We start from the raw sequence: 27,646 nt of genomic DNA, 5'->3' as shown, positions 1-27,646 counted from the left end.
CTTGGTATTATCACTGGATTAGTAATCCAGAGACCCAGAGTCATTCTCTGGGGACCCAAGTTTGAATCCCGCCATTTCAGATGGTGAAATTTGAACTCAATAAAAAAATCAATCTGAAATTAAAAGTCTAAAGGTGACCATGCATGAAACCATTGTCGATTGTCGTAAAAACCCATCTGGCTCACTAATGCCCTTTAGGGAAGGAAATCCGTCGTCCTTATCTGGTCTGGCCTACATGTGACTCCAGATTCACAGCAATGTGGTTGACTCTTAACTGCCCTCAGGAATGGGCAATAAATGCTGGCCCAGCTTACGATCATCAATTTGACAGTGGCCAGATTTTGTGTTTGTAGTGTTGATTTAGGGATAAATACTGAGAATCCCATGCTTTTCTTTCCAGTATTGCCATGGAATTTTTTTAAATCTAAGAGGGCAGGCTGAGCATTGACATAAAACCTCATTCAAAAGAAGATACTCAACAATGTAGTACTCACTCAGCACTACTGGCGTGCTACCAAGTTTTAGACACCCTCTTAATATTTCCTTTGACTCAATTTTAACTTTTGCCAGATTACATTCCTACAAAACACCTTGGACATTTCACTACGTTGAAGGTTCTGTATAAATCTAAGTTCTTGTTGTTTCCAACTTGGAAAGAGGCATCTTAGAAGCATTCTTACAGAGGCTGCTAGCAGAGGTGGATTTACAATGAAACATACCATGCCTAGGAACAGGGCCGTGACTTTGAGGGCAGCATGGCAGCATTGTGGATAGCACAATTGCTTCACAGCTCCAGGATCCCAGGTTCGATTCCTGGCTTGGGTCACTGGCTGTGTGGAGTCTGCACATTCTCCGCGTGTGTGCGTGGGTTTCCTCCAGGTGCTCCGGTTTCCTCCCACAGTCCAAAGATGTGCAGGTTAGGTGGATTGGCCATGCTAAATTGCCCTAGTGTCCAAAATTGCCCGTAGTGTTGGGTGGGGATAGGGTGGAGGTGTGGACCTTGGGTAGCCTGCTCTTTCCAAGAGCCGGTGCAGACTCGATGGGGCCTCCTTCTGCACTGTAAATTCTATGATAATTCTACTGTTGGCCGGCCAGTGCACTGGACACCCAATCAGAGCCTGATTGCTCTGCATTTTCTGATAGGTTCATTTCAGCAAGCAATGCAGAGCAAAGTCAGATTGGTGAGTCTGAAAGTGCAGGAAAACACTAGTCCAACCGTATGAACGGTTAACTTGAGGCGTGAGGAACAAAAAGAGATGACCAGGTGAGGAGGCAGAGGCTGCTGAGGCTTCACCATTTTTGTGAAAGGCGAGCAGATTGGCGACTCAATCCAGGGCAGGCCAGCAACAGCAAGTCATAAGGAACCGAAAGCCACCAGAGGTGAGGTCAGCCACTGAGGGGATCAGCAAGTGAGGCGAGCAAGCGACTCGACCCAGGGATGAGGGCAGGCCAGCAACAGCGAAGAGTGAGTTGTCGAAAGCCGCCTTGAAGTGACATCAGCCACCGAGCGGAGCATGCGAGGCAAGGCGAGCAGGTCTGTGACTTGACCAGGGTGGGCCCGCAACAGCGAGGCACCAAAATCGAGCCACCATGCGGTGAGGTCAAATGCAGGGCAGGCGAGGTGAGCAGCTTTGTGACTCAACCCAGGACAGGCTAGCAACAGTGAGAGGTGAGGCTCTGAATCAAGCCTTAGCCACGAGGAAATGAGAGGCAGGCTGCGACGCCCACATTCCATGAACTACTGGTGGCACAATTATAAACTACATCTGGCCCATTCACCAGGATGAATTAAATGCAGCCCTGTCGACAACCAAATCTGAAAACTTTTCTTGTCCAGAGCGTATTAATTCAGAATTCATAGTTAAAAGATTAATCCAATTTTTGTAGAGCTTGAATTGAAGCTGATAAAAACATGGGATTGACTGTGCAAACACCTACTCTTTATTTTTGAAACTGAATGAGACTGTGAAATATATGTCTGCTTCTTGTTGATTGGAGTATTTGCTCCTGCACTGGCCTGTGCTGCAAGTGATGCCATCGTCTAATTTTTCCACTTCGCTGCTCATCAGCAAGTTCCATGTTTGCTCGCCTCAAGACACACATTGCAATTTTGACCATCTTTGCTCTCATTTTGACAAGGTAAGCTTTGATTTCAATTCGGCAATTATTTAGAAAGGCATGTTTTTACAAGCTTAAAGTTATGAATCTATATTTAGATGCGTACTTGCAATGCCAAGGCATACAAGGCTATGGGTCATGTGCTGGAAAATGGGATTAGAATAGTTAGATGCTTGCTTTTGACCGGCGCAGGTGTGATGGGCCGAATGATCTTTTTTGTGCTGTAGACCGATGGTTTTCAAACTCTGGGTGGGTCATGAGGGTTGCAGAGCAATCAGCCACGTTGTTCCCGATCGCGGGAGAAGTGCCCAACAGCAGCAACCGCTTTTTTTTCAGAATGCCAGCCGCGATCGCAAATGCAAACGCTGGAGTCTTTCCGCTAGAAGCAGCGGCAGAGATGAAGTCACGCGCTCAGCACTTACACTGAACCTGTGCTCACGCACCCTGTAGGTCTATGCTTTGGGTACAAAATCACAGAGGAGAGATACCTCCACTTTGTAGCTGCCAGCAAGCAAGCAACAGGACTGTGAAGAACTGAAGATGGATCATTTTGTAAAAGTGAAGAGCAGGCCAGAGACACAAACAAGCCAGATCTCACAGTTGGAATTTGCTTGAGAGAGCTTCACAGGAGAGTCCACAGCAGGACAAAGCAGTGCTGGTGTGAGCTCCAGGGGCTCTGGTGAATAACCCATTAAGATGAAGCTGAAATCAGAAACAACGCAGTATAAAGATGATTTCTTGAGGTATGGCATTGTTAATTGTGCCAATGCAAATCAGGATGCAAGCCCACGGTGTATGTGCAGGGACATGCTGGCAAATGAAAGTTTAAAACTCTCAAAACTTTAAAAGCATTTGAAGACAATGTATGGCGAGTTCGAGGACAAACCTCTTGATTTTTTTCAAAGGATGCAGCAAGAACGTAAATCATCAGCTGAAGTCTTTTGCACAAATGGAACATTGAATGAAAAAGCAATGAGATTATGAGTACTAAGCAGGCTCAAAAGTGGCATTAAAGGTAAGCAATAATGGTGTGTTGCGAAGGTTGGCCTGTTGGTAAAAGTGGGTCCTGGGGAAAAAAGTTTGAAAAGCACTGCTGTAGCTTTCTGTGACTCTAAAAGAAGTGATCAATTTGTGTATTTTTGTGGCTTCCGCCTTTGTATTCTGTGGGGGAGAGGGTGGATGAGCATGAGAGGAAGGTGCCATAAGTTAAGGTGAGCACAGGGCCCTATGAACTGTAAATCTGCCTCTGGCTGCTAGCCAATAAATGTTATGGAAAATGTAAATCCAGAATATTAAGTTAAGCTGGAAAGGACACATGATAAGAATAGTAAAGGTAACTGCGACTAAGTCAGTATTTTGTTCTTGAAGTGGTATTTTGTACTTGAAGTGGAAGGCAACAATTTAGAATGGACTTCCCAAATGAGGATTGGGACATAAATTTCCAGCAGTTAGAGAAAAATAGATGCTGCAGCAGACTGTTTCTGGATGGACGAACTAATGTGGGCCACATTATCTTTCTAAATTAAGTCCATTGATGCAAAATTCCAAACAAGAAGCACCTGCAATAGATGCATGTTTTTTTAAAAAAAATTACATGATGGTAATACCACATCAGTCTAGCTAGGGTGAAATGCAGAAATTTTTCAAAAACTATCATGGTGCAAAATCTTCCCTCGGCTCTTAACATTTAAATTTTCTTTAAAGTGCGCGCATATTAAAACACCTTTGATCATTTGTTTTCTCAACGCAATCCACTAACTTGCAACGCCCCGTGCCCGGGAAGTCGGACCCCCGCTTTGCATGGTGCAGTCGCTGAGGGACAGCGCGGGAGAGGGAGAAAGCTGCGCGCGTGCACTTCGGCTTTGCGAGCAGTTGGAACGTCCCCGGGCACGGCACGCGCTTCGGGTGGACGCGCGCGCGCGCGCGCGCATAGAACGTCTCCGGGCAGAGCACGCGCGCTAGACTCGCCTGCAGCCGCGAGCAAAAGCAAAGGCGGCGGCAAGAAGAAGAGTTAGTGACCGAGGCATCTCGCTGCAAATCTGCGAAGGTTGGCGGCGCGTTTCCATTCCTCCGTCCCACTCCGAAGAGGTCATGACTCGCGAGTACAAAGCCGGGGAGTTGATTTTCGCCAAGATGAAGGGTTACCCTCACTGGCCAGCCAGGGTGAGTGATGCATGGGGAGGGACACACACGCACACACTGGAAAGCGAAATGCAAGTCCAGGCCGGCGGCCTGTTTGTCATTGCGGTGCTGCACCGTTCACAAGCATTCTACTTTGCAGAATTGCTGGGTTTCTACATAAATATTTAATGCAAGCCGCAAGATGCATGCTCATAAAGCCCTCTCCTGGGGGGGGGGGGGGGGAAGAAAGGGGAGTACACGTCTTTATTTGTGAGAGTTCAGAGACTTTTTAAAAGCAGCTTCACAGTTCATGTGCACGGCTTGCAGGATGTCACGGTACTACTGTTGAAGAAAGGAGGCGGGGTGCTGGAATAAATGGATATCTCGATCTGCACGTGGAGTCCTGTTAAATTGCTGCACTACAGATTTAAAAAAAATAACTTTGTTGTTGCTTTTCGCGTTTGTTTAAACAAGTTGTGTATTCCGGGCAATTAAATAGTCCAGGATCCCCACTGGCAAAGCAATCTGACTTATTAACCTCGTGCACCATTATTTGCTTAGTGTTTCTTTTGTATGCCTCCTGTAGCCTGTTGTAAAACATCGAGGCCCCCTGTCATTTGATCCATCTATTCTTGCCTCAATAATTGCCGAGACAATTAATCGAAACTATTCCTGCCGTACGTTAACATTTGTGGTACCCACAACTGGTGTGGAGAAATGTTTTGATTCCAGATTAAAATACTCAAACCTTTTGAAAGTTAGCATCACAAGCACTAATACTGAGCAACAGTCCTGTTGATGGACATGTGCTGGGCCATTGAGTGTAGGTACATCCCTGCAAAACAGTTTTGAGGATTGAAAAGACTAAGGAAAATCAAATATTATGGATTACTTGATTTTATTTTGTGTTGTGGATTAAAGAGTGAGTAACCTGCACTCTAGGCTAATTCTCTTCCAGAGGGGCAGGTCTGAGAATTTTCAGTTGAGCTGCCTAACCTCTGGGTAATAATAATTCTCCTTCCCCATGTTAACACTTTTCCTTTGTCCAGTCATCTGTGTAATTTTACTGCTCTGAAGTTTCCTGTACTCTAGTCTGTTTGATAGTTTTTATTTTATTAAGGGGCACTTTAGCGTGGCCAATCCACATCCTGCTCATCTTTGGGTTGTGGGGGTACATAGAAGATTGGAGTAGGGGGAGGCCTTTTGGCCCCTCGAGCCTGTTCTGCCAATTAGCACGATCATGGCTAAGAGTCTAATCCTGCTTTCTCCCCATATCTTTAGAGCCCATTCGCCCCAAGTGCTATATCAAGTCACCGCTTGAATATATTCAATGTTTTAGCATCAACTACTTACTGTGGTAACGAATTCCACAGGCTCACCATTCTTTGGGTGAAGAAATGTCTCCTCATCTCTCCAAAATTGTAAGTCTCTTATGAGATCCCCGTTCATTCTTCTGAACTCCAGCGAGAACAATCATAACCTAGTCAATCTCTCAAATGACAGTCCCGCCTTCCCTGGAATCAGTCTGGTAAACCTTCAATGCACTCCCTCGAGAGCAAGAACATCCTCACAAAAGGAGACCAAAACTGCACACCATATTCTAGGTGTGGACTCGCCAAGGCCCTGTATAATTGCAACAGCACACCCCTGCTCCTGTATTCGAAACCTCTCCCAATGAAGGCCAAAGTACCATTAGCCTTCTTTATCGCCTGCTACACCTGCATGCTTACCATCTGGTGCACAAGGACACCTAGGTCCCGCTGCACATTCCCCTCTCCCAATTTACAACCGTTCAGGTAGTAATCTGCCTTCCGGTTTTTGCTTCCAAAGTGAATAACCTCACACTTATCCAAATTATACTGCATCTGCCATTGATTTGCCCACCCGCCCAACCTGTCCAGATCTTGCTGTAGGATCTCTGCATCCTCATCACAGTTCACCCTCCCACCCAACTTGGTATCATCTGCAAACTTTGAGATGTTACATTTTGTTCCATCATCCAAATCATTAATATGTATTGTGAATAGCTGGGGTCCCAGCACCGATCCCTGTGGCAACCCACTAGTTACTGCCTGCCAATTTGAAAAACCAACCCATTAATTCCGAACGAAAGAGAAAATGCTGGAAAATCTCAGCAGGTCTGGCAGCATCTGGAGGGAGAGAAGAGAGCTAATGTTTCAAGTCCGATGACTCATTGTTTTGACAGAACAGACAGAGAAAGTGGGAAATATTTATACAGTGGCGTGAAAATGAAAGATGAGTCATAGCCACAGAAACCCAGAGAAACCGGGTGCTAATGGCCGCAGAGACCAAGAGAAAAGAGTGCTAATGGCAGTCCCCAGAGAGGACAAAAGATGTGAAAGGTCAAACAGCAGGGAAACTAAATCAGAGGATGATCTGTAGATGTGGGGGGAGGGGAAGGGGGAAGCAAAGAGGAGAAAGGTGAAGGAAAGATGGATAAGATTGGGGGGGGGGGAATTAAATATAAAGAAAGAAATGGTAAAAGACAGTTAAAATGAAATGAAAACAAATGGGTCGAGGTGGGGAAGAGCTGATCATCTGAAGTTGTTGAATTGGATGTTCAGGCTGGAAGGCTGTAGCCTGCCTAACCGGAAGATGAGATGTTGTTCCTCCAGTTTGCGTTGAGCTTCACTGGAACATTGCAGCAGACCAAGAACAGACATGTGGGCATGGGAGCAGGGTCTTTTGTTAAAATGGTGATATATTTCAAAATCAAGATGGTGAGTGACTGGGAGGGAAACTTCCAGGTGGTGGTGTTCCCAGGTATCTTGTTCTTCTAGATCAGTGTTTTTCAAACTTTTTTGCCTGGGTTTTTTAACGCTCTCCTAGAAAGTCAAGGAATGGTTGCCACTGCCGGGAGAACCCCAGCAAGGACCTTCTCAAGGCAAACTTTATTCTCTCCAGGCTGAGAGACCCAGTCATGTCACTAACCCAGGTCTCCACACTCGGGGGTTTCGCGTCTCTCCACACAAAAAGATCCGTCTCCGGGCTACCAGGGAGGCAAAGGCCAAAACCTTGGCCTCTTTCGCTTCCTGCACTCCCGGATCCTCTGACACTGCAAAGATTGCTATCTCTGGACTCGGCTACACCCGCGTGTCCAAGATCCTGGACATAGCCCTCGCAAAACCCTGCCAGAATTCTTTAAGCGCCGGGTCCATATGCCCAGAACATGTGGACATGGTTCGCTGGGCTCCCTGAACATCTCGCACATCTGTCCTCAACCCCAAAGAATTTGCTCATTCTTGCCGTCGTCATGTGTGCCCGATGTACCACCTTAAACTAAATTAAGCTGAGCCTGGCATATGATGAGGAGGAATTCACCCTGCCTAGGGCATCAGCCCACAGGCCCTCATCCAGCTCCCTGCCCAGCTCCTCCTCCCACTTGCCCTTCAGTTCCTCCACTGGGGCTTCCTCCGCCTCCTGCACTTCTTGGTAAATGTCCTACACCTTCCCCTACCCAGGTACCGGAGACCACCCTGTCCTGTGTCCTGCAAGGGGGTAGCAACGGAAATGTCCCCACCTGTTTTTTGAGAAAGGCGCAGACTGGGAGGTATCTGAAGGCGTTTCCAGGGGGCAGGCTGAATTTCTCCTCCAGCACCTTCAAGCTACGGAAAGTCCCATCTATGAACAGGTCCCCCATCCTTTTAATGCCTGCCCTGTGCCAGCTTTGAAACCCTCCCATCTATCTTGCCCGGCACAAATCTATGATTATTCCGCATCGGGGTCCAAACTGAGGCCCCCTCCTCCTTCCTGTCCGACTGCGCTCCAAAAACAGTCTTTTAACTCGCGGGGTCTTGTTTGCCCATACAAATCCCGTGATAATCATGTTCACCCGCTTGAAGAAGGATTTGGGGATGAAGATGGGAAGGCACTGGAAAACGAACAGGAATCTGTGGAGGACCGACATTTTCACGGTCTGCACCCTTCCCGCCAGGGAAAGTGGGAGCATGTCTCACCTCTTAAAGTCTCCCTCCATCTGCTCTGCAAGCCGAGATAGATTGAGCCTGTGTAGGGCATCCCAGTTCCTAGCCACCTGTATGCCTAGGTACCTAAAGCTCCTCTCCACCATCTTGAGCGGGAGCTCTCCCAGTCTCTTCTCCTGACCCCTAGCGTGGATTACAACAGCTCACTTTTCCCCACTTTCAACTTGTACCCCGAGAAATTCCCAATGTACCTTAGGATCTGCATGACCTCCCCCATCCCCTCTAGCGGGTCCGAAATATACAACATTGAAGCGGATCCTTCTCCCTCTTAAGGATGAGCAAGGTGGAAGCCCGCGACATCGCCAGGGGGAGGGTTCCTCTCTCCTTACCCTCGTTAAAGGTTCTTAGCAGGAGTGGGCTCAGCAGCTCCGAGAATTTCTTGTAGAATTCTACCGGCTAGCCGTCTGGTCCCGGGGCCTTGCCATACTATCCAGGCCCTTAACTATCTCCTCCAACTCAATCGAGGCCCCCAGTCCCACCAGATCCTCGGCCACCCTTGGGAACCTCAATTGGTCCATAAATTGCTTCATCCCTTCCTCTCCCACCGGGGGCTCTGACTCGTTTTGACTCGTACAGTTTGCAATAAAACTCCTTGAAGACTTTGTTGATCCTCTCTGGGTCCAAGACCGTGTTACCTGCCTTATCCCTAACTCCCCCAATTTCCCTGGCCGCCTCTCTCCTGCGAAGTTGGTGCGCCAGCATCCTACTTGTTTTCTCCCCATACTCGTAGACTGCCCCTTTCACCTTCCTCAGCTGTGTCTCCACCTTCCCTGTGGTCAGCAGATCGAACTCCGCCTGCAGTCTCCGGCGCTCCTTTAGCAGCCCCTCCTCGGGGGGTCTCTGCGTACTTCCTGTCTACTCTGAGTATCTCGCTCACCAGCCTCTCCCTCTTCTCTCTATGGGACCTAATAGAAATTCATTCCCCTCTAATAACTGCCTTCATAGCCTCCCAGACCGTTGTCGCTGTTACCTCCCCTGTATCATTTGTTGTCACATAGTTTTGGATGCTCCTCCTTATTCGCTCACACACCTTGGTCCGCTAGCAATCCCATATCTAGTCTCCAGAGAGGGTGCTGCCCTCCCTCCGCCCCTAGTCGCAAGTCCACCCAGTGTGGGACATGGTCTGAGACCGCAATGGACAAATACTCAACCCCCTCCACCCTTGGAATTAACGCCCTGCTCAACACAGAAAAGTCAATCCGAGAGTACACTTTGTGAACGTGGGAGAAAAAAGAGAACTCCTTCGCCCTTGGCCGAGCGAATCTCCATGGGTCCACCCACCCCCCCCCCCAAAATCTGATCCATGAACCCCCTCAGGACCTTGGCCGCTGCCGGTCTCTTTCCCGACCTGGACTTAGACCGGTCTAATGCCGGATCCAGGACTGTGTTGAAGTAACCCCCCCCCCCCCCATTGTCAAATAATTTGACTCGGCAAGTCTGGGATTTTACCCAGCACGTGCCTCATGAATTCCACGTCGTCCCAGTTCGGGACATAGATGTTCACTAACACCACACTAACGCCCCCTGCAGCTTACCACTCACCATAATGTGCCTGCCCCCCTTGTCCGCCACAATGCTCCCTGTCTCGAATGCCACCCGTTTGCTAACCAGAATTGCCACCCCCTGGTCTTCCAAGTCCAGCCCCAAATGGAACACCCGGCCCACCCATCCCCTCCTCAGTCTCGTTTGGTCAGCGCGTTTTAAATGCGTCTTCTGTAGCATGGCTATGTCTGCCTTTAATCCCTTTAAGTGCGAGAACACGCGGGCCCTCTTGACCGGCCCGTTCAGACACCTCACGTTCCACGTGATCGGCCTGGACGGGGGATTAAACCCCCCCCCACCCCCACTAGTCATCTCCCTTTTTCGGCCAGCCACGTGCCCGCCCGCTCCCCCCGCTCGCTCAAGCCCTCCCGCCGGAGGCTCCCCAACCCGACTCTCCGTCTGTTCCCAAAATTTCCCTTCAGTCAGCAAAGCAGCACCCCAGCCCCCCAATCCCCATCCCCCATGTCAAGCACCCGCTTAACACTGATTTCCCCCCCCCCCCCCCCCCCCCCCCCCACCCCCATTATGCTTCCGTAAGTCAGCTGACCCTGGCCGCTCCCGCCTCTATCTCCAATCTTACTGTTGTCTCCTCCTTCAGGCCCCCAACCTCCCCTCCCCCATGGGGTAAGAGAGAGAGAACCATCTAAATTGTTCCCGTGAAACAAGAAACACGCCCTGGGCATTACTCCGTCCCCTGAAAAAACGAACGTCTTAAATTCAACCACCAATCTTACATTAGGACAACACCCGGTTACACATCTCCACCAGGGCGTTTCATCAACGTGCAGCTGCCCTTTAGCTCGAGTCCAGCTTTTCATGCTTAAATGTCCACGCCTCGTCTGGCGTATCAAAGTAGTGATGCCTGTCCTGGTACGTGACTCAAAGCCTCGCCGGATATAGCAGCCCGAACTTCACCCCTTTGTTGTGGAGGGCCGGCTGAATCCCGCACGCCTCTTAGCCAATTCTGCTACCAGGTCCTGGTATATACGAATCTCACAGTTCTCCCACTTACTGCTCCGCTCCTTTGCCCATCACAAGACACGCTCCTTGTCTGTGAAGCGGTGGAACCTTATCGCCTCGGCGGTTTGTTTGTCCTAGGCTTCCTTGCGAGGACTCTGTGCGCCCCGTCCAGTTCCAAGGGCTGTGGGAAGGCCCCCGCGCCCATCAGCGTCACCAGCTTTGTGGTCACAAATGCGCTCGCATCTGACCCCTCCACACCTTCTGGGAGGCCCAGAATTCGCAGATTTTGTCTCCTAGCCCTCTTCTCAAGGTCATCCAGTCTCTCCTGCCATCTCTTGTGCAGGGGCTCATACACCTCCACCCCGACAGCCAGGCCCAGGATCTCATCCTCATTGTCAGAGACCTTTTTCTGCGTCTTCTGAGTCTCCACCATCCTTTCCATAGAGGCCTTCATAGGGGCCAGCATCTCCGTCTTCAGCTCTGCAAAGCAGCGTCTTAGGAGCTCCTGCTGCTCCTGCGACCACTGAGCCCACGCTGCCTGGTCTGTGCCGGCCGCCATTTTGTCTTCTCGCGCCCGTTCCACTTGTTTCCCCGCAATTGCTCTCTTCATGGCCCCACTCCTGGTCCCCTCCATGCAGCGATATGGGGAACCTCTCCAGCGTCTCTTGCCACGCCGGGAATCACCACCGAAGTGCCGGTACAGCTCCGTTAAAGGGCCCAAATGTCCGATCTCGGCGGGAGCTGCCAAATGCGCGACCTACCCGGACATGGCCACTACCAGAAGCCCCTCAATGTTACATTTCTGATAATTACTTCAGCTGATGACTTAAGATCTCATTGCATCCGTTGAAAAAAAGTCAAGAGGTTTGTCCTTGAATTCACCATGCTTAATCTTATGCCTTTGAAGTTTTGAGGGTTTTCATCTTTCATTTGCCAGTGCTTCCCTGCATATAAAACACGTGAACTTTGAATCCTGATTTGCAGTGGCACAGTTAATAAACCCACACCTCTGTAATCATCTTTATGCGGCTTTGTTCCTGTTTTCAGCTTCTTGGGTTGTTCACCAGAGACCCTGGAGTTCACACCAGCATTGCTAGCAGCTGCAAAATGGTGGAATATCTCTCTTGCATTCAAAACACATGAAGCCAGCATACAGGGCGTGTGACCTCTCTGCCGCTGCTCCAGTCAGGAAGACTCTGGCGATTTTATGAAAGAAAAAAAATCTGCTCCTTGGTCAGTGACTGGCGTCAGCAGGTGTTCTGCCTACTGGGCTCCATGCCTGTGAAATGCTGAGGGCACGCATGCGCAGAACGGCCGGTCTTCTGAAATCTGTTGCGGCCAGCATTTTTAAAAACCGGTCATGCCTTTGGGCACTACTTTCTGCAATCGAGAACACCGCTGCGCATGGCCCTGCGATCGTGAACAGTACTGCGTATGGTCCTGCGATTGTGAACATTACTGCGCATGGACCTGCGATCGTGAACATTACTGCGCATGGACCTGCGATCGTGAACATTACTGCGCATGGACCTGCGATCGTGAACATTACTGCACATGGTCCTGCGATCGTGAACATTACTGCGCATGGTCCTGCGATCGTGAACATTACTGCGCATGGACCTGCGATCGTGAACATTACTGCGCATGGACCTGCGATCGTGAACATTACTGCGCATGGACCTGCGATCGTGAACATTACTGCGCATGGACCTGCGATCGTGAACATTACTGCGCATGGACCTGCGATCGTGAACATTACTGCGCATGGACCTGCGATCGTGAACATTACTGCGCATGGACCTGCGATCGTGAACATTACTGCGCATGGTCCTGCGATCGTGAACATTACTGCGCATGGTCCTGCGATCGTGAACATTACTGCGCATGGTCCTGCGATCGTGAACATTACTGCGCATGGACCTGCGATCGTGAACATTACTGCGCATGGTCCTGCGATCGTGACCATTACTGCGCATGGTCCTGCGATCGTGAACAATACTGCGCATGGTCCTGCAATCGTGAACATTACTGCGCATGGTCCTGCGGTCGTGAACATTACTGCGCATGGTCCTGTGACCCACCCACAGGTTCGACCCTGGCTTTGAAAATGACTTCTAGTTGGCAGTGGTCGTAGGTTTGGAATGTGCTGCCTAAGGAATCTTGATGAGTTCCTGCAGTGCATCTTGTAGATGGTACACACAGCTGCCACTGTTTGTCAATGGTGGAGGGAGTGAATGTTTGTGGATGGGGTGCCATTCAAGCGGGCTGCTTTATCTTGGATGGTGTCGAGCTTCTTGAGTGTTGTTGGAGCTGGACTCATCCAGGCAAGTGGGGAGTATTCCGTTACACTCCTAACCTGTGCCTTGTAGGATCAGCTTTGGGGAGTCGAGGTGAGTTGCTCACTGCAGGATTCCTAGCCGTTGACCTGCTCTGGTCGCCACAGTATTAATATGGCTACTCCGGTTCAGTTTCTGGTCAATGGTCCCCTCAGGATGTTGATAGTGGGGGAATTCAGAGAAGGTAATGCCATTGAATGTCAAGGGGCAATGATTAGATCCTCTCTTGTTTTTGGGAGATGGCTATTGCTTGACACTTGTGTGGCGCGAATGCTACTTGCCACTTGTCAGCCCAAGCCTGGATATTGTTCAGGTCTTGTTGCATTTGGACGTGAACTGCTTCAGTATCTGCTTCAGTGTTTGAGGAGTCACGAATGGTGCTGAACATTGTGCAGTCATCTGCGAACATCCTCACTTTTGACCTTATGATGGAAGGGAGGTCATTGATGAAACAGTTGAATATATTGACCTCCAACCACCACCACCATCTTCCTTTGTGCCGGGTATGACTCCAACCAGCGGAGAGTTTTCCCCCTGAGCCCATTGACTCCAGTTTTGCTAGGGCTCCGTCCAATGCTGCCTTGATGTCAAGGGCAGTCACGCTCACATCACCTTCATGGTTATTAGGTCAAAATCCTGTATTTCTCTACCCAATAACACTGGTGCACATTCTCCCCATGGATTGTACCAGTTCAAGAATTATGCCCCACCACAGTTGCAACAAGGACCGGCTGGTCCTGTTGGTGATGTAGATATCTCAAATATATTTTTTTAAAGTTGAGAGAAGTTTTAACACTTCCACATGCATTCCTCTGTCTCCTGGGTTGCACCACCTGTCTTGGATACGGAGCTGACAGCAACAAAGGAATTTCCTCTGGCCCCAATCGAAGTCCAGGAGTCTAACGGTAAACGTTTTATTCTGCCTTGCCTATTCCTTGTAGATTAAACTGGGTTGTGCTGGAGAGCTTTGAGAACTAATAGTGGGAAATGTCAACACCATACCATTAGAATCAGGCCTGAAAAAGGCAAGACTGGTTCAGAAAGCTCTGATTTAAGTTCACTTTAAACATAGATGGATAATATACTTGAAATAAGCAAAATGTGGATGCTGGAATCTGAAATAAGAGCAGAGTATGCTGGAAAAACCCGGCAGGTTTGGCAGCATCTGTGGGGAGAGGAAACCCGAGTTAATGTTTCAAGTCCAAATGACTCTTCATCAGAACTTCTGGTGAAGAGCCAAACAGACTCTGTTTTCTCTCCCTCCAGATGCAGCCAGACTTGCCGAGTTTTTCCAGCATTCTCTGTCCTTGTTGGATAAAATACTCTTGAGTAGTTGTACCAAACTTTCAAGCAGTGCTTTATGGCCAAGTACTGTTATCACTGGTGGGGGGTTTCACAGCTTGTAATCTGATGAGTAACGGAAATGACTTTTTGTTTCTTTAGATTGATGATTTTTCGGATGGAGCAGTAAAATCCTCAATAAATAAATATCCCATTTTCTTCTTTGGAACTCATGAGACGTAAGTAGTGACTTTTGGTGTTCATTACAGAGGTGGTTTTAAGATCTTTACTGTCTGTCAGGCCAGAATTCACAGTCGCCTACCCATTTTGAAGGGAAGCAAGTAATATTGCCCCATGGATTGTTCGGCTTGGTGTCTTCCATATGCTTTGTGTCAGCCTCTACTCGAAAGTGATAAGCATTCTAGTCTTTGAGTCAGAAGGTTGTGGGCTCAAGTCCTACATCAGAGACTTTGGGTGCATGGTCTATGCTGGTACTTCACACCTCTTGATGCTGTCTTTCAGATGAGGCGTCAAACGGAGGTCCTAACCGGCCACCCGAATGGGCCTCTTGATATCATGAAAGACGCTATATAAATGGGAGGTCCTTTTTATGTCTGCCTTTCTTTAAAATCTTTTTATGCGCCCCTGAGTTAGGTTTGGTATTTAGTTTGTTAATGCCTTGTTGCGAATACTTGTTACAGTAAAGTTAGTGTGAAACTTTCCTGCGAATCACATTGGCAGTTAGCTTTTGAAGCATTTAATAAACGATAGCTGCTGCTCTAATATGGGCTAGTAAATGAGCTGGTAAAGAAAGAACTTGCATTAATATAGTGTCTTTCAGAACATTCCAAATGCTTCACAGCCAATGAAGTCTTGTTAAAGTGTAGTTACTGTTATATTATGAAGAAACATGGTAGCAATTCAATAATGATTAGATTGTTGTTGGTTGAGGCGATAGAACTCCCGTGCTCCTCTTTAAGTAGCACTGTTGGATCTTTTAGCTGCAGCTGAGAGGGCCGATCTAACCTCAAATGAGTGCCTGAACTGGAAGACCATACCCGTTGACAGGTGTGAAATGCTAGTCAATCTCTCGCGTGATAAAGTCTGGAGTGGATTTGAACCCAACACCTTCTGACCCCAAAGTAAAAGTACTATTGATGGACCACAGCTGACTCCTAAATGTTTTTTTAATTTCAAAATTAGCAATAAAGATGTGTGCGTGGAAATATAATAGTTGCCTTCAGTTCCCTTCCGTTTACGGATTTTATGTTGTAGCTTTCTGTGGCCTAAGGGTAATTTTACCAATTACAGAAGAAGGGTTGCAATGCTTGACAGATATCGCTCTGACCTAGGAAATGTCGAAGCTGAGCATGTTTTCATTTTTAAAAAACTTTTCAGTGCCTATTTGGGTCCACGGGACATTTATCCATATGAAGAAAACAAGGAGAAGTATGGGAAGCCCAACAAAAGAAAGGGTTTCAACGAAGGACTGTGGGAAGTTGAAAATAATCCTACTGTCAAATTTCTAGGACAGCAGGTGAGTTCAGCAATTAATTGGTGCAAAATGAATAAAGGCAAGTAACAGAAAATGGGCACGAAGCTTGCAGTTATCAAAGTACACCACTGAGTTGGTGAATAGGAAGACCGAGGGGGATTGGTTAATCCTGTCTGTCCTCCATTTCCATAAGACATGGGAGCAGAATTAGACCACTTGGCCCATCGAGTCTGCTCCGCCATTCAATCATGGCTGATATTTTCTCATCCCCATTCTCCTGCCTTCTCCCCATAACCCCTGATCCCCTTATTAATCAAGAACCTTTCTATCTCTGTCTTAAAGACACTCAGTGAATTGGCCTCCACAGCCTTCTGTGGCAAAGAGCTCCACAGATTCACCACCCTCTGGCTGAAGAAATTCCTCCTCGTCTCTCTTTTAAAGGATTGTCCCTTTAGCCTGAGATGGTGCCCTCTGGTTCTAGTTTTTCCTACAAGTGGAAACATCCTCTCCACGTCCACTCAATCCAGGCCTCGCAGTATCTTGTACGTTTCAATAAGATCCCCTCTCATCCGTCTAAACTCCAACGAGTACAGACCCAGATTCCTCAACTGTTCCTCATACGACAAGTCTGTCATTCCAGAGATCATTCTTGTGAACCTCCTCTGGACCCTTTTCAAGGCCAGCACATCCTTATGTAATGTACATTCCAAATGTAATGAGCTTGGCTGAGCATTAATTATAATGGTGTGATGAGGCGAAACAAAGTTCTTGTATGTTTTGACAAACAATGTTAAAATTCCAGCTCAAATCAAATAAATGTCATCCTTTATCGAAGTCTATAGCACTGGCTTTATAGATGCATTGGAATGGTTACACCACAGAACGAGGCCATTAGGCTCACTGTTTCCATGCTGCTCATTTAAAAGGCGGCAGTGGTCGCCATTCTCAATAAAAAAAAAAAAAATACAGATAGCGGCCATTGGGCGCTTCTCCCGCGATCGGGACCACCGTGGGAACGTCCGACCCTTCCAAAAGCGGGTGCCCTACCGACATCGCCTGCCACCCACCCGTGAGTCATGACCCACACTTTGAAAATGCCTGACTTCGGTAGTTGCTTTGAACTGGCGCAGACAATGGGCTGAAGGGCCTTTTCTGTGCTGTAGACCTCTGTGGTTCTAAAGTCACAGGGCTCATTGACCCTGGTGGCCAGGCCAGGCTTAGGAAATGTAGATGGCCGTTCTATGTTTCCCATTGAATTTGTTCTCTGGGAACGCTAGTGTCTTTTCAGAGATAGCATGGCACAAGGTGCTGCAATATTGCCATATAACTCTTATTGTTCGAGGGTCAGCCAGACATAAGTTTGTTGTTTTAAAAGGCCCTTGTCCAGCTTGTAAAATTTTAGAAAGTAGCTACTGTATATACAGTGAATGCTTGGAAAGGCCACTCGTGGCTTCCGGGCAGTCTTCACGCTTGCGGGATCCACCCAAGTCCAGCGAGGCGCCAGAGTCAGAATCCCACCCACAAGGGATGTGACCAAGCAGCGTGTCCCGAAGCCGATTTAAAACCGACTTTGGCGACCTTACCAGGGAACCACTGGCCACGTGGGATCGACTGACCTCCCCAGCGAGACTGCAGGCTGTGCGTCGTTCAGCACTGGTCCACACATATGAGCCTCGTGGGACGGCACCCATGGCGTTTCCCGGGCCATCAGAAACCCCTGGTTGGTCAGTGCAGGGTGGCTCCCTGGCCCTCCTGCGGACACCATGACAGTGCCACCCTGGCACTCCCTCGCTGCCTGATGGCACTGCCAAACTGGCTGGAGCACTGCCTGGGTGCCAGTGCAAGGGTGCCCAGGTGCCAGAGTGGCATTGCCAAGAGTCAGGGCCCGAGGGGGGCCATTCCCATGAAAAGGGAGGAGGAGGAGGAGGAGTTTCGGATAACTGGTCACGCTCCCTTGGCTGTCTTTGAAGGCCGTAGTTGAATCTGCCTCCTCCACATTGCTCGGCATTGCGCTCCAGATTCTAACCGCTCCCTGCATAAAGTTGTTCCTCGTGCTGACAATCATCTGAAATTGGTGTGTCTGGTCCTTGATCCTTCTACCATCGAGAACATTTTTCCCCTCTCTACTCTGTCCAGACACCTCATGATTTTGAATACATCTATCAAATCTCCTCTTGATTTTCTCTTCAAAGGTAACAGCTTCTCCAGTCTATCCACATAATTGAAATTCCCCATCATTGGAACCATTCTCTCAAATCTTTTCTGCATCCTCTCTAAAGTATTTGCTTCATTCCTAAAGTGTGGTGCCCAGAACTGGCCACACTATTCCAGTTGAGGCTGAACCAGTGTTTTATACCGTTTATTATAACTTTATTGTTACTCTATGCCCCCTATTTATAAAGTCCAGGATCCCATATGGCTTATTAACAAACATGCCCTGCCACCTTCAATGATTTGTGCACATATACCCCAGGTCGCTTTGCACCTGCACCCTTTTTAGAATTTTACTCTGCACTTTATGTTGTGTCTTCGTTTCACACTTCTCTGCATTAAGTTTCATCTGCCATTGTCTGCATATGTCCTCCTGAACTCTTGCTTTTTTTTTGGAAAATACTTTTATTGAACTTTTAAACATTTTATACAAATTAAAACATGTATCAACGCCAATAAAGACAAACTCCCATCAATAACTATTAACAACATTTCCCCCCCCCCCCCCCCCACACTAACAGCGAACAAATCCTTAAAGTGCAATATGAAAGGCCGCCATCTACGATATCTATCTACCCCCTCAGTGAAGTTGACCTTCTTGAAGTACAAAAACTCCCATCAAATCACCTAGCCACGATGTGCCACTAGGTATCCCCTGCCGCCAAATCAGCAGAATCGGCTGCCGAGCCAGCATCGAGGTGAAAGCCAAAGCATCTGCCCCCACATCCGTCCTCAATTCCAGCTGGTCCGACACCCTAAGTATCTCTACTAATGGACAGGGCTCCAGTTCCATGTTCAGGATTGTCCATATGGTGTTGAGAAAAGACTTGGGGTCGGACCAGAACATGTGCGTGTGGTTCGCAGGCCCTCTTGACTATCTCTCGCACCTATCCTCAACCCCCTCAAAAAATTGCCTCATTCTGGTGAGGTGTGTCCTGAACTGTTTCAAACTTAACCTCGCGCAGGATGACGTATGTTCACCCTGTGGAGGTACTCACACCACCACCTCCAAAATGGGTCCCAGCTCCTCCTTCCCACCTGGCCTTCATCTCCTCAACTGAAATGTGCTCGCTCCCACCCCCACCACCCCAATGATCCGTCCGTATATACCTGATGTGCTGCCCTTCTCCAACCCCACGCTGGAGAATATTCTTTCCAAGTGGATGGCGGAGCATCCGGAAAGGTCAAAAAGCCCACCAAACCCAAACGTAGCACAAGAAAGTGCCTGAATATATCCCCCACCCACCCCCTACCCAAAGTCCTGCTTTCTCCTTCAGCTCCCAGCTAGCAAACTGACCCTCCAAATTCAAGTCCCTTACCCTCTCCAACCCCTTGCCTTTATCCACGTCCTAATTTCACTGGGGCAAACGGCAAAGATGCCATCACTCGCGCCTCCAAGCAAGATCCATTGCATGACCCCGACTCCATCGTGACTTCTTGGTCCCCAAACCAATTTAGCACCTTCTTCACATTATCTGCCCAATAAAACATCAGGTACGTAGCTGACTATCTTACTCGCCACGCTTTGTGCATTTCCTTAAATGATCTGTAAACCTGAATTAAGTCTTGTACCTCAATGCTTTAACTATTTGTGCAATTTGATTTATTGAGGCAGCAATCCTAACATGTCTACTGTAGCTGAAATCTGTTTTGTAAATGGAAAGGAGCACCTTGTGTGATGCTTTAAAAATTAATTTCTGACTGGTGGAGTAATATTGGACTTAAAGCCTGTATTGCTTTGCAGTATGGAAAGCACTGCTCGATTAGGCACTTTTAATGGCTATATTCTGAGCAATAGTCTAGTGTTTTGTGCCCCAAACCCATAGTTACTTCCATAGTAACGTTATTTTCTTTTTACCAATTATCAAAACGTGTCCCATCACTGCATTCCTGCTCTTTCAAGCATGCTTTCTCTTGTAAGATGCCTTCTGCCAAATGGCGGTTCTTCATGTACGCGTGCAATGTGAACGCTGGCTGGGTAGTAATGACATTCTTCTCTCCCCCCCCCCCCCCCCCCCCCCGCCTGCATGCCCCCACTCTTTTTGCTGCCTCAACTAACTCAACAGATTGTGTTTAAAACGTTCTGCCTTTCCATGACCTTTTGTAGCTCAATGGTCACTCTGAATCATCAGAGGAGTTTTTAACATTGGCACACTACTCCATGACTAGCAGTGCATAACATCCGGTGGGATGGCTGGGGTGGTGATTGAATCTGCTCCTGCAGTGTGTGTCAACTAGTTATAATATTTGGATACTTTTTAGGGTTCTAATAAACGCGTTCGCAAGTTGTCAACTGACAAAGATGCTGAAGAGGGAAAGGAGACTGTTGGTTCAAATCTGGGAAAAGAGGAGTCTGATGCTGCCAGTTCACCAGAGTTCGATAAGCATAGTGATGAAGTAAGTAATGTACATCATCAAATGACCATTGTGTGTAACGGCCTGTACTTATGAATATGAATTAAAGGGCACAGTGTTTGGTGTTATGAATTTACAATTTTTTCCTGGTTTATCATGTCTTTCTTGGCTGTGTTTTAGATTACTCATGCAGGTAAGACTTAACTCATGGTAGTCTGAATGTTTCACTTCTAATTCGCATCAGACTAACTTGATTCATCTAGTGGCAGTAACATCATAACACAGTCCAAGGTCTTTCAAGGAGGGTAATCACATAGAAATTGACACCAAGCCAAATAATGTTCTTAAAGGTAGGGAACGTGGCAACAGGAAAATGTTCATGGAAGCACCTTCAGTGGGTGAGACCAAAATGGCTGAAGACTGGCAGGATGGAGGGAACATGGAACCATAGAATAATACAGCACAAAAGGAGGACATTGGTCTGTCATGCCTAGAACGTGCTCTTTGAACTATTAGTCCTACTTGTAGCCCTGCAAATGTTTCCCATTCAACTAAGGCTTGTTAGGTGAATTGGACATTCTGAATTCTCCCTCTGTGTATCTGAACAGGCGCTGGACTAAGGGCTTTTCACAGTAACCTCATTGCAGTGTTGATGTAAGTCTACTTGTGACACTAATAAAGATTATTATTAGTTATTCGATTTCTCAACCTCCCCTTTTGCGAACAGCTAAATCTGAGTCCTCTGGTTACTGACTTTGCTGCCACTAGAAACAATCTCTCCTTATTTACTCTTATAAAAAATATCTCATTTAAATTTCAGGCTTTGAAGAGGAGCCCCAGTTTCTTTAGTGTCACCCAGTAACTTAAGTGATGAATCTTTAGGGCGGCACGGTGGCACAATGGTTAGCACTGCTGCATCACGGCGCTGAGTATCCAGGTTCTATTCCGGCCCCGGGTCACTGTCTGTGTAGAGTTTGCACATTCTCTCTGTGTCTGCGTGGGTCTCACCCCCACAATCTAAAGATGTTCAGGGAAGGTGAATTGGCCACGCTAATTTGCCCATAATTCAACAAAAATGTTTAAAAAGTGATGAATCTTTAATATTCTTGTAAATTTGTGCATAATCTTTGAACTGTAACATTTTTCTAAACTGTGGTGCCCAGAATTGGACAGAGTGATCCAGCCAGGCCCAACCAGTCACTTACGATGGTTTAGCACAGTTTTTTTTTTTTGTCACTCCACTCTTGCGCCTCTATTTTAAAGCCAAGAACTCCTGCTTGCTTGTTTTTAATACCCTTCTCAACCTATCCTCTACAGCCAAACATTTGTCTGAATAGATGTACCTTTAGGTATCTGTTCCAGCACTAGTTTGTTTGTTTACATTGCCGTCCCTCATTCTTCAACCAAAAGGTATCACTGCCATATGTGTGTGTGCGTTTCACCAGTTTTATGTCCTTGAGTCTGTTGGTATCCACCAAGATTTGCCTCCTTTCCAAGTTTTAGTCGTCTGCAAACTTTGAAGTAATGCTCTGTATATCCAAGTTCAGATCATCAGTCTATATCAAATAGACCAGCAGCTCTAATACTGACCATGAGGAACACCACTGGATACACTTTCCTGCACTGTGGAAAACAATTGTTGACCATCACTCTCTGCATTCTGTCCCTTAACCAATTGCATATCCACACTGCTCGTGACGCTTTAATTCCATGGGCTTTAGCTTTGCTAACCGGTCCATAATGAAGCATTTTATCAAGTGCTTTTTTGAAAATCCATAAATACAACCTGAACCTTTAAAGAATTGTTAAGTTAGAGGGAGACAATTTACCTTTAACAAATCCATGTAATCTTTTTTAATTATTAACCGATATTTTTTTCAAGTGACAGTTTTTTGTCGTGGATTATTGTCTCTGCTAGGTTTTATCCTCTCACCTTTTTGAACAAGGGTGTAACGTTTGCAATCCTCTGAATATGAAGAGTTACTGCTATCGGCAGCCTGATTTACGAGTTGGAGGCCAGTGATGTAATGATGTGGGAAGGATTTGAACATGGGTTGGGATGAAGCTGAGGAAGGTTTTCAACAAAGCCAGTACTTTGAATTTATTGTGTTTATTAGAGATCAGGATTCGGAGGAGGCTACGGGTGTAGGTTGGTGAGTAAAGAAAGATCTGGAACAGAGAGTGGGCAGTGGAAGTTTTGGCAAGCTAGAGTTTGTAGAGGAGGACTTCAGGCTGTTGATTGAAAGCTGTATGATAGAAGAGTCTTGAAATAGTCTCAATAGTCCATTAGGCTATAAACCTGATATTCTGGCTAATCCACTCGAGATTAGAGTGAGATATATTAGTCCTATGGTAATTTAATCTCTACTGTGAACGAGTGATTTCTTTGGTAAATTTTATAAAACTTACAGATTAACAAACAGTGAAACCGCCAATATCAAAGTTCCAGTTATTCCTGAGTAAACCAGCAGACATTTCATTCTGAACGTTAATTTAAAAAAATAAATAAATTTAAAGTGCCCAATTCTTTTTTTTTTCCATTTGAGGGGCAATTTAGCGTGGCCAATCCACCTACCCTGAACATCTTTGGGCTGTGGGTATGAGACCCACGCTGACATGGTCAGAATGTGCAAACTCCACACGGATAGTGACCCAGGACCGGGATCGAACCACGGTCAGTGGCGCGATTAGGCAACAGTGCTAATCACTGCATCGTTGTGCTGCCCCTCACTTGGATCATTTAAATGTAGCATTTTTGCATCGTACTTGCCTTTATGATGTGTAGATTAAATGTGCAAATTTAGACTAAAATTTCAGTACCTACCAGGGATCTCTTAATTTATTTGGTCACTGGATGTAGGATGTAGGTTTAATTTGTATGTAGGTGTCGCTTATCTGGCTGGCATTTATCCTTTATCTTGGCTACCCTGAAAGAGCAGTGGTGACTTTTTTTTGAGTTATTTGTTGCATTTTGATACAGCTACGAACCTGCTAGGCCACTTCAGAGGACGGTTAAGAGTAGAACTGAAATTACACATGATCCAGACTGGTTAAGGACAGAGGTTTTCTTTTTATAGGACATCGATGAATTAGCTGCATTTTTGTGGCAATTCAACTGCTTCAAGGTTACTTTATAAGTCGGGATTTTATTTCCAGATTTTCTGAACTAAATTTAAATTTGCAGATTGCCACAGTAGGATGTGAACCTGCATTCTCTCCATTTATTAGTCCAGACCTCTGGATTGCCAACATTATGACATCCCTGTATTAAATTAGGTTTTGAAAGTTCTACTTTTGATCCAGATTTCATATTGTTATGGGACAGGGTTTAAAAACTCCAAAAGTGTATTATGGAGTTCACCTGACCTATAACTTTTTGTTGAATTTGGTTAGGATGAGCTCACTTGAGCCTTCAGTTGAGGTGTGATTCAATAGTCTTCCTAGGCAATTAAATCAAAACAAGCTTGATTCTAAAAATTTAGTGAACATTTTTTAAACAAACAGCAGAATTTTTATTAATTACAAACATAAAGACACCTACAGTAATCTATGTATTACACTTAATGAATTCTCCCATAACTGTTCCAATTCAAAAATAAAATCCCATAAATCAAAAACCCCTTTTAAAGGGCGTGGCCCAGCACTCTGCATTCTCACTCGAATGAGACTGGCTTTCCCTGAGATCCTAATCCTGTCTCACCAGCAGATTTAACTCCTTCCGGAAAACAAACTATATATTTTAAGTTGCCAAAGCAGATAGCTATAATCAATGTTTCTTTTCCTGGAACAACTCTTTAAAATGAAAATAGAGAGAGACAGGCCAAAACACTTATTTTCTCTTGTCTGTAGTCCACAGCAGTCAAATCAAAATGAAAGCGAAATCAAAATCCTCACACAGCCACAGCCCAGCTCCACCCACACAATGACATCACTGAAGCCATGTGATAAGCAAAAAAAAAGTTCTTAAAGGGACACTCGCATGACAATATGATCGACTTCAGTGGTTATGTTTCATCCCTGTGTGACATCACTGACTTGGTAGTTCCACAGGAAATAGATTAACGTGCCAAATTAACCCCCTGATTTGTTTACCCAGCTCCAAAAATGAAGTTGTGCCTCTTGTGTCCCTGCAGTGAGATTTGTAGCCTTTTAACAGTGGGTCTTCAAGTCGTTGCCCACCTCTGTTATCACAGTGGTCTTGAGCATCATCACTGAGACTAGGAATTTGCTGCTTGATATTTTTCGGTGCAAATTCAAGTGGAGTACATAATCCTAATCTAGTGGAGTACATAGGGCAGAACGATAGCATAGTGGTTAGCCCAATTGCTTCACAGCTCCAGGGTCCCAGGTTCAAGTCCCGGCTTGGGTTACTGCCTGTGCGGAGTTTGCACGTTCTCCCCGTGTGTGCGTGGGTGTCCTCCGGGTGCTCCGGTTTCCTCCCACTGTCCGAAGATGTGCAGGTTAGGTGGATTGGCCATGCTAAATTGCCCTTGGTGTCCAAAATTGCTCTTAAGTGTTGGGTGGGGTTACTGGCTCATGGGAATAGAGTGGAGGTGTGGGCTTGGGTAGGGTGCTCTTTCCAAGAGCAGGGGCAGACTCGATGGGCCGAATGGCCTCCTGCACCGTAAATTCTATGATAGACCTACTCTCATTTCCAGAGGAGAAGTTGTGAATCTTCCCCACAAACCTATTGCTTTCCATGTTTGAGCAGGTGTAATCCTCTGCTGGGGAACTTTGATTTGTATCTGACTGTAGAATTTGAGATGAGTTATGTAATTCCCCACCATGATCTTTTGCTTGAAGTAATTACCTTGTTCTTCCATCGATGCCTAGGTCTCGATTTATTTATACTCCCAAGAAAATGCACTTCAATCTTGTCATATTTCTCTCTTTAAATTGCCGCATGTATAAGCTTGTGGTTATTCGGTCCATTTTGATGGCATTTTGTTGTTTAACAGGAGACTCCTGCAAAGAAAGCTCCGGTCGTACAGACTCCGAAGAAGAGGGGAAGAAAGCGAAAGGTAGAGCACATCTTATTGGTTTGTACGAATGCTTAAAGGAATTTGCCAGTTTCTGTTCTATCTTTTGGGTCTAGATGTGTCAACGGTGAACACTAATCTGGCTCTAATGTTCCGTACAAGTACCTATATCTAGGTTTATTCATCAAATCCATGTGAGTGAGTTAAAATGGACCCCTATTGTAACTATTTCTTTAAATGTTAAAATGTAGCATTGTTGTTGCATGCAGAGCAGATTGGATATTGTTGTTTTGGTGTTTGTTGACATTGGATTGAATTGTTACAGGACCTACCTAGCATGAAATCTACTTCCAGGGATGGGTTTAGTTTGTCCAGACCAATCCAGTTCATAGAATTCACCCTGACCATCAGTTCCCCTCCACTGATGACACATGCTGATCAGTGGATGGAGGTGTATGCTCTTGCATAAATCTTTTTTTTTGCTTCCTGAGAGAGGTCTGGCCCCTGCTTTGTACTTTACCATAGAGTGCAGTTGAGTTCTGAATCACAATGAACATTTTGTTTCACATAAAGTTGGGACTAAATATGCCAGTCCTCCCTACATCATCTGTGCGTGATGACAATCTGTATTGGGCATGCAGCGAGAGATTATCTTCTTGCAGTTACCTGCATGTATGGTGTAAAGGAAAATTTAAATACTGTTCCATCGCACATTCTGCTCACTGGTTTATTCAAGACTTGAGTTCACTTTTGATCTGAAATGTATAAACACTCCTTTAATTTTAGATTGAACAAGTGGAGGTTGGTTCAGAATCGGAACCTGAAAAGCAGAGCGCCAAGCGGAAGAAACAAGGTGCGTAATCTCTTCCAAACCTTCAGTCAAATTTGCTTGAATAACTGGCCAAGTTGCAAAGTGTGTCAAACTTGCCAATCAAGGAATAAATGCAATTGGCAAAAGGCAAATATTACAGAAATCTGAAATCAACAAAAAAATGTTGGAACTACTCAAACCTGAAAAAAGCATCTGTGGAGTGAGGAAAAACAGTTGATGTTATAGATCTGAGAACTTTTTGGAGGACTGGAAAACTTTTATAATGATACCCCCACCAACCAATCCCATATTGATCCAAACCACCCCCCTTATTTGCTGATGACTGCCAAATCCTTAAAGAAGGAAATAAATGGCATCCATCGCTAATAGAACCCCTCCTGTGACCCTCTGGCGTATTTTGATTTTTTTTTTCCCCCCCAAGTGCCCTAGGCGGCTCCGATCCACTCCACCCAAGAAGAACCAGCCTCTGGGCTTACAAAGAGGCGAAGGCCACGACATCAGCCTTTTCTGCAGCCCCAGCTCATCCGATGCCCCAAAGATCCCCACCCATGGGCACGGCTCCACTGTAACCCCACAAATCTCAAAGATAGTCTCAAAGAAGGAAGCCCAGAACTCAACCAACTTAGGGCAGGACCAAAACAAAAGCGAGTGGTTCACTGGCCCGGTGAACAACGCTCGCATCTATTCTCCACTCATGGAAAGAACCCATTCACCCGAGCGCTAGTCATGTGCGTCATATGCACCACTTTAAACTGAATCAAACTCAGCGTTGTGCACAAGGAAGTAGAATTAACCCTGTGTAATACCTCGTCCTCAAAGTTGATCCTATGCAAGAAGTCTCCTCCATCTGCCTCCAAACCAACCTGGGGCCCACGACCTTCCCCTGTGCTTCCTCAATGTTTGCCGCCCAGAAGCTCCTTTCCCCTGTGGATTCACCGGAAAAACCTCACTCTTGCCCACTTTCAATCTACACCCTGAGAAGGAACCAAACTTATTTTTAGCATCTCCATTATCTTTCCCATGTTGGAGAGGGGTTCCGTAATATACAATAGTAAGTCGTCCACGTAAAGGAACACCCGATGCTCCCTACCTTCCTCTCTATACCCTTCCACTCAGTTGACGACCTAAATGCGATAGCCAATGGCTCAATCGGCAAAGCAAAAAGTAATGGGGAAAGTGCACATCCTGCTTGTCACCCTGTGCAACAAAAGTACCCCAAACCTAATGCATTGGTGCAAATGCTCGCCGTGGGTCCCCTATACAGCCTACTGGGAGTCCACCCGGGCACAGTACCTTCCCAGACTACATAGAACAGATAGACTTTGTAATTTCTTCCAGTCCGAGCAGCATTTCCAGCTCCTACACTCGCTTCCTCTCCGCCACCAGAAAGTCCAACCCATCCAAGAGCTGTG

General features: G+C 46.5%; 1 protein-coding gene across 1 annotated transcript in view; it reads left to right on the top strand.

Moving 5' to 3' along the window:
• The first annotated feature begins 4,061 nt into the window (after nucleotides 1-4,061).
• The window catches only part of psip1a (PC4 and SFRS1 interacting protein 1a), a 59,504-nt gene continuing 35,919 nt past the window's right edge, over nucleotides 4,062-27,646 (top strand). The window contains exons 1-6 of the mRNA XM_072517061.1: nucleotides 4,062-4,281; nucleotides 14,525-14,601; nucleotides 15,761-15,899; nucleotides 20,331-20,465; nucleotides 25,382-25,444; nucleotides 26,189-26,255. Coding sequence (XP_072373162.1) covers nucleotides 4,210-4,281; nucleotides 14,525-14,601; nucleotides 15,761-15,899; nucleotides 20,331-20,465; nucleotides 25,382-25,444; nucleotides 26,189-26,255 — 553 coding nt within the window. The 5' untranslated portion in view covers nucleotides 4,062-4,209. The remainder of the gene's footprint in view (nucleotides 4,282-14,524; nucleotides 14,602-15,760; nucleotides 15,900-20,330; nucleotides 20,466-25,381; nucleotides 25,445-26,188; nucleotides 26,256-27,646) is intronic.

The sequence above is a fragment of the Scyliorhinus torazame genome, chromosome 9 (genome assembly GCF_047496885.1).
Source record: "Scyliorhinus torazame isolate Kashiwa2021f chromosome 9, sScyTor2.1, whole genome shotgun sequence".
Classification (NCBI taxonomy): domain Eukaryota; kingdom Metazoa; phylum Chordata; class Chondrichthyes; order Carcharhiniformes; family Scyliorhinidae; genus Scyliorhinus; species Scyliorhinus torazame.
Note: the sequence above shows the minus strand (reverse complement) of the source record. Positions and strands in the feature narration are given on the sequence as shown.